This window comes from Palaemon carinicauda, chromosome 20 (genome assembly GCF_036898095.1).
Source record: "Palaemon carinicauda isolate YSFRI2023 chromosome 20, ASM3689809v2, whole genome shotgun sequence".
Classification (NCBI taxonomy): Eukaryota; Metazoa; Arthropoda; class Malacostraca; order Decapoda; family Palaemonidae; genus Palaemon; species Palaemon carinicauda.
Window position 1 is genome coordinate 126,061,464 of NC_090744.1, and position 7,500 is coordinate 126,068,963.

Sequence of the window (7,500 nt, forward strand, 5' to 3'; positions counted from 1 at the left end):
AGAGAGAGATTATTTTCCTCAAAAGAGAGAGATTATTTTCCTCAAAAGAGAGAGAGAGAGAGAGAGAGAGAGAGAGAGAGAGAGAGAGAGAGAGAGAGAGAGAGAGAGAGAGAGAGAGAGAAAGTCTGAAAGCAATAAGTGGGCGTGGCCGATAATGCGAGCTGTCAAACTAGGCAGTACACTAGACATCAAGGAAAGAATCTTGAACTAATTTATTGATTTAACAAAAAACACAGAACTTTCCGAATGTTGAATTTCCTAAGGGAACTGTTAACCGAGACAATAAGGAGATATTTAAAACAAATAACTCTATAATTGTCAAGGTTTGTGTGCACTCGCTTATAAATAAATGACTTCACAGAGTAAACTGAATTATTATTAAGACAAAGGATTTATTTTGTGCATTGGTCAAATAATGAATCCTATTGTTAAATATATACGCTGTGTATGAAGAGCTGTTCACTGACTTTATATGATTTATATGTTAACTTATGAAATATATTTAGGCTTCAATAACAACCGTACAGCTATCATCTAAAATTTCAGGATCCTTCTAAAAGTTTTCAAAATATGTGGCCGTTGTATATTGCCTGGCCCTTGCGGCCAAGCACAGGCTCTTGCAATCATGCAACCCTTGGGATTTGCAAGATGAAAATATGCATAAATTATACGAATCTTGAGACAGCACCACCACCACCAACAGCTTGAAAATTTTAAAAATGTAATAAAAATTCTTACCAATGGGTCTAGTTTCAGACGGAAATAATTAAAAAAAAAAAAAAAACATTATTTAAAATTCCATATCAATTTGTCTCCAATTTCAAAAGGTAATATCTGATTAAAAACCATTAATTACATTTTTAATGAATTTGAGCAAACTTTACGAAGATAATTCTAAATCCATAGCTGGCGTTAACGGAAAATTTAGGCCTATAGATAAGTACTCGACAGGGTAATATTAAAATCGATTACTATGTTTCTACATGGAACTCAAAACAACACTTACAGTATGATACATAAAGTCAATTGGAAAATCTCGTATAAAAACCATTAAAAGTTTCGAAACTTTCCACACCCTAAAACCGGTGTTGGCAAAGGCCAATATGAAACTTCTTTCACCAATTCAATACCTTTGTAAGAAGATATCTGGTTATTCCAAACATCTAGCGTTTAACGTGACCAATTACCCAAGAGAAAATAAAGAAAATAAACCTGGAAAGTGAGTTCTTACCTTTTCCCTTATTTTTTCACAACACTGGTTAAAAGACAAGACCTTCTCCAACCGTGCCTATGGCAGACTGAATTTTTTAGAGCCGTCAGAAACATCCCTAGACAGGCCTTAAAATATCCCTAGGACAGAAGTATTTTCTTCTGGTATTTTTTAATACTTTGCTATCCTTATAATGCAATAAATATACTTATGCTTCTTTTATAATTGTAATATATTCTATATTTACTTTTAATAATTGTATTTATGAAACCACTAACACTAAAATCTAGATTTTTATTAAGATGACGAACTTACTTCTGTTTTGATTTTAATATTTGCTCTGAAATATATATTAATGTAATCATATCATATTAGGTGTCATATACAAGCAATACTTAGCAAAAACACAAGCAATTTAAGTCTTGAAGACTAAATTATCACATTGCTGATTTTAGGCTACGTAAAGAAACTAAATATTTCACGTTGAATATTCACCTATGTAGAAAAATATCTCTAAATCATAAGGACCATTGGAGATTTTGATATGCTAAAATTAAATTTCATTAACAATTTTCAGCTATATGGGAGTTAATCAGATATCCCTATTTTGAGCCTCTGAGTTCTCTAACAGCTAAAATGGCCCTATTTGGGGGACAAATCCCTAGAATTGGTTGAGAAAGTCAAAGATTTGCTTCAGCCAATCAGAGACCTCCAACACAATCTTCATTTCTATGGTTCTCTTCATCACATTTATGACAGGATATATATGGGTAATTATCTGATACAAAAAAATTAAATCATAATAGACTTTAAAATGACATTTGTATGAACAGCATTTAGTATCTAATAGCTATTTACAAGTGAAGCGTATACGATAGCAGTTTTATGTTACTAAACCTTTCTTCTTGAACACACCCACTTGATCCTTTACTATATCTTAGAAAATGAAAACAATCGGATCTTTCAGAACAAAAAAAAAAATTTTGAGGGAACCCATAGTATTTTAACAGCCATTCATACCTGATTTAGAAATTCATCTTAATCATGTATTTCACCGTATTTTATGAATTGATATTAATAATTTCAAGAAGAAACTGAAGACTTTCTCTTTTCTGAGTGTGATAATGTGGATTTGACAATTAACATACTGTAGAATACTCTAAATACTTCAGAATGTATACGACAAACTGATCTAGTAGCTCATGTAGGGCTCAGGGTTTCCTTGCTTGATATGACCAGGAAAACAGCCCTCAAAGTAAAATAGAGTAAAGTAATACTGGTAGGAATGTGACCTTAACTTATCTTACTTAACTTATGCAGACTGATGCAAAGAGCCTCGGTTAGATGTCGCCAGTCGTGTCTATCTTGAGCTTTTAAATCAATATTTTTCCATCCATCATCTCCTACTTCACGCTTCGTAGACCTCAGCCATGTAGGCCTGGGGTTTCCAACTCTTCTAGTGCCTTGTGGAACCCAGTTGAAAGTTTGGTGAACTAATCTCTCATGGGAAGTGCGAAAAGCATGCTCAAACCATCTACATCTACCCCTCATCATGATCTCATCTACATATGGCACTTGAGTAATCTCTCTTATAGTTTAATTTCTAATCCTGTCCTACCATTTAACTCCCAATATTCTTCTGGCACTCGAGTAATCTCTCTTATAGTTTCATTTCTAATCCTGTCCTACCATTTAACTCCCAATATTCTTCTGAGGCTTTATTCTCAAATCTACTAAACCTGTTGGAGATTGTTTCATTGTCATTGTTTATACTAATCTATAAACATTATACTAGCTGTAGTACTCATACTATGGTGTAAAACCATAATAGTTTTAGTAGGAATATACCTAAAATAATAAAAGACTACTTTATCAAAAGGGATATTATCTGAATTGAATACTTCTTCAGTAGTATGACTTTAATTACCGGTAAGAAATTAGATTTACTCTCTTGTCATTCCACAACAAACTAAAGGGGCACTCAGTAGAATGCAGATCTCCGCCATGGCAGTTTATTTCCAGAACTTTTGCTCGATCTTGACCTTGACCTTTGTCCTTAACATTTATTAACTGGCGTGGATTTTCATGCACTCAAATATGAACCAAGTCTGAAGTCTCTGTGACAACGATGTCCAAACTTATGGCTGATAACGTGAAGTGAATTGGACATTTTGCTTTACTGTGACCTTGACCTTCAAAAATTGATAATTTCCAGCTTTTTACATAAGTTAATTGATGCAAGTTTCATTACTCTACGATCAAAATTGTGGCCAGGAAGCTGTTCACAAACAAACCACATACAGGGGGTAAAACATAACCTCCTTCCAACTTGTTTGGCAGAGGTAATTATTAAAGCACCTATATGAGCTACCTAAGCGATTACTGAGCCTATGTGAGCTATCTAAGCGATTACTGAGCCTATATGAATTACCTAAGCGATTACTGAGCCTATGTGAGCTACCTAAAAACCAGTTAAGCTTGCACTGAAAACATACATCCTGTCGTAAGATGGCCTTTATTTAAGGATGGCACAATTGCTAATGGTACAGCTCTTGTGGCCTTGAGTAAGAAGTCTGATTCAGTGTCACTAGATATCCAACAATGTCCGCTGATATACTTCAATCGTATTTTCTGTTTAAAGGTTTAAAGGTTTAAAGGCTGCTCATGAATGGCAGAGGCAAGGGACAGTGACATTGCCCTAGCAATCAGGACAATGCCCTAGAGACTGACCATACGTTATATGATCAGCGCCCAAGCCTACTCTCCACCCAAGCTAGGACCAGGGAGGGCCAGGCAGTGGCTGCTGATGACTCAGCAGATAGACCTATAGGCTCCCCCAAACCCCCCAACCTTAGCTCACAAGGATAGTAAGGTTGCACCGAAAGATTGATTGCGTTACCACATACAATTCAGTAGAAATTTACAGACTATTAAAAGCCTTAACCATGAATTTCTAATCAAAGACATACAATAATATTCTTAACTTGACCAATAACACGAATGATTCTCCTGTTCTATAGAGATCTTGAATAGTAAAAATCATAATTTCAATCAATTATTCAGTTGAAAGATCTTTGGCTGCAATAAAATATTTAGTTCCGCATAGCACAACAATTATCACAAATGTATTTTATGTAAAACAAAAATTATGGTTACTTTAATAGATGTTTTCCTGGTCCACATATCACACAAGGAAATCCTACGCACTACAGATCCTACAGGATCTGTTTGTTGTAGACGTTTTTAGATACCTAAAGTTTGAAACAGCGTATCCCATGTTCATAGTCAAATCCACATTATCAAAGCACTTTGGAAACAAGGAAGTCTTTAGTTCCTTCTTGAAAGCTTTGACATCTTCAGTCTTTCGGATGTCTAGTGGGAGCTTGTTATATAGTTTTAGGGTTTAGAATCTACAGACGACATACATCTATTATTTTTTTCACCTTTTGGAGATAAACAATATTTAATGTTGAGACACGCATTTACCAATCGTCTTTTCATACCATAATACTAAATTGATTAGAATTATTAACGTATTTCAAACAAAACTGATATTAATCTCAATAAAATACTGTTATGGAAAAACAAATTAAATATCGACAAAACAATAATCTATTTTGAAAGAAAACAGCAGGATATTCGCACCTGTTTCAACTAAAGCGGAAGCACATTCACGAGAACTTAAGAGAAAATTGTTTGAAATACCTTTCTTCTTTATAGAAGCACTAGATAAATACCACGTCCTCCTACCGAGGTATCTACGTGTTTACTGAATCTCTTGTAGCTATCAATACTACAGAATGTTTCAACCAGTCAGAGACCTCAACCAAACCCGGTGTCTTTATCTGTTTTCAGCCAGTATTTTAGCCGGAAGCTCAGTAAACCCTTCTATATGCACGTATGTACGTATGGGTGCTAATGTTAGCATGGAATGCTAACATTTGATCTACATCAGACGTTGGCAGCACTGGTTACTGTATTTTTTCATGAAATAATCTTTGCAACGGCGTCTCCAAAGTTTATCCGAAATCACACCATGGAATAATATACAAAATTACCCTAGGACTAACTGGTTAGACTAAATAGTTTTTTTAAAAGACGTTAGTGTAACGATTATTCATTATCTAATAGAGTTACAAGCATAAAAAAGTCCCGGAGTCCTATTTACATTAGTTTATATCTTTATAAGAATAGAAAATGTATTAGCTTCTATTCAAATAAAACGTTTTTATGGGTGACTACAATCATTTATTTGCCTTAGAAAACTCATTTCAAAATTTCTTATTTCGTGGATACAGAAGCAAATTTCGTGGAATAACGACTAATATAATATCCAAAATATGTTCATGAAGCTATAAATATTATATTATAAATTATTAATGGAAAATGGACCTATAACATTAAAATCGAACGTAATTTCACAAAGGATCTTTGAATAAATTCTAAATGAACTCCCATCGAGACGTTCCAGAGAGGTTAAACGGGTATTGAAACGAATTTAAGTGGGTGTCTTTTTATAGAGGACTATAAAATAGTATAGTTTATTTGACTCAATTCCATTCAGGTAACCACAGTAATTCATATAGATATATCTTGAAGAAAATTAACGATTGTAACAATTATCAATGTTTCATACATTTATTTTTTTCTCTCGCAAAGGTTGGATTCTACAAGATTCAGCTCTTACGGTCTATCTGGTGAAATAGCCATTCAGTTACAGTATCAAGCAAAATTGTTAAGCTGGACGGGGAGATCGAAGTAAGTTTGGAAATCGGCAAAGTAGATAATTATAAATTGTGTGCTGCAACGGGGCCAGATACTCACATCACTACCACCTCTTGCTGGAGTGAGAGCATCGCCTTTGCCTCCAAAATACCTTGATTTTAGTTAATTTAAAGAACTAAACAGGATCTTTATATTTCCTTTATCACGTCTACTTTCATGATATAAAGTTCGAAGCTGTTCATTATATCACATTTCACTGTCCTATTGCAAACTAGTAACTTAGAGCCTTTTAAAGTTAATATCAAAACTGATTAGATAAATCGTTCATACTAGAAAAACGATAGATGATTAATTTCATAATATAGCTTAATCTATCATAATACAAGATTACCCTCAGATCTGAACACAACCAAAGTGTTGTGAAAGCTGGTTTACGTTGTGTCCATACAGTTGAGCAGTGCCTGCAGACAAATAATTTGCCTGTAAACGTCCACATTTGGTGGTCAAAGCCATGAATTGTCAGCGTTTATCAGTTAAAGAAATAAACAATGACTTGTTTAGCGACGCTGCAAGACAAGAGCAACCCTTAAACTTGCTACTTATCAGACGAATGAGCCTGAACTAATCTGTAAGAACAGTATTTTTATCTTATCAACTTGCATAGGGATTTTCTACTTATGAAGGACGACATTTGTCTAGCACAACAACATGGCTCGTAGTAGACGCAAGAAAACAGCCCATTATTATTGCTATGTGAACCAAGATGAACCCGGCACAGCAGAGGAAGATATAAGGAAAGGATTCAAAAATAGAGGATGCTTAGGAAGTCATGTGACAATAGGACTGGAGTTTACACATGGATCAGAAGTAGATTTACTGTAATGGGAATAAATTACACAATGATTTTGATAAAACTAGATTCCTCATGATCAGGTAATCGTTCAGTACCTGGCATTTCCTCATTGCTGTCATAGTTCGAAATAGATGACCATAATGCGACGTCACCAGTTCAAAAATGACAATGCCTGGAAGCACCTTCCTGTTCCTGATTTTTTTGCAATTATTTTACGCATACTCTTTGTTCCTGATTTTACACAAGAGTTAATGTATGTTTTAACCTCCACTCTGCTCATGTTCACACTAATTTGTTCATTCATATGCAATTGTTGCAGTACGTGTATCATAGTCTCTCGACACGAATTTTCATAAAACAAATGCTTGTCGTTGAAACTATGATCAACATTTGACTTTCGAGCACAAGGATCCTCTGACATGACAACGGTTGATAGTGGGACACGAGAAGTGACAGGTCATGTGTACTGCCTTACTATATCACTTCATGATTCAGATTGCCTGACCCCCCATAGCCAGACACAGGCTCTTTCACTTTGCAGCCAGACGACTATATACCATGACTCCTCACCAACCCTTTCGAGCTAATAGTCAATCATTTATACTTCGAAAAACATTGGGAGAAACCTAATTGATGGTCGCAGTTTCTCTAATTATGAAGCCACACCAAGCCGTTTTTGTATAGCAGGGCCTTAAGGCAATACGTCAAATAT

The 7,500-nt window shown here is 34.8% G+C and overlaps 1 protein-coding gene across 1 annotated transcript in view; it reads left to right on the plus strand.

Annotated features, from left to right (window-relative positions):
• The window catches only part of LOC137660121 (kin of IRRE-like protein 1), a 40,107-nt gene extending 33,657 nt beyond the window's left edge, over positions 1-6,450 (plus strand). The window contains 1 exon segment of the mRNA XM_068394835.1: positions 6,333-6,450. Within this exon segment, the coding sequence (XP_068250936.1) occupies positions 6,333-6,450 (118 nt within the window).
• Positions 6,451-7,500: the final 1,050 nt, after the last annotated feature.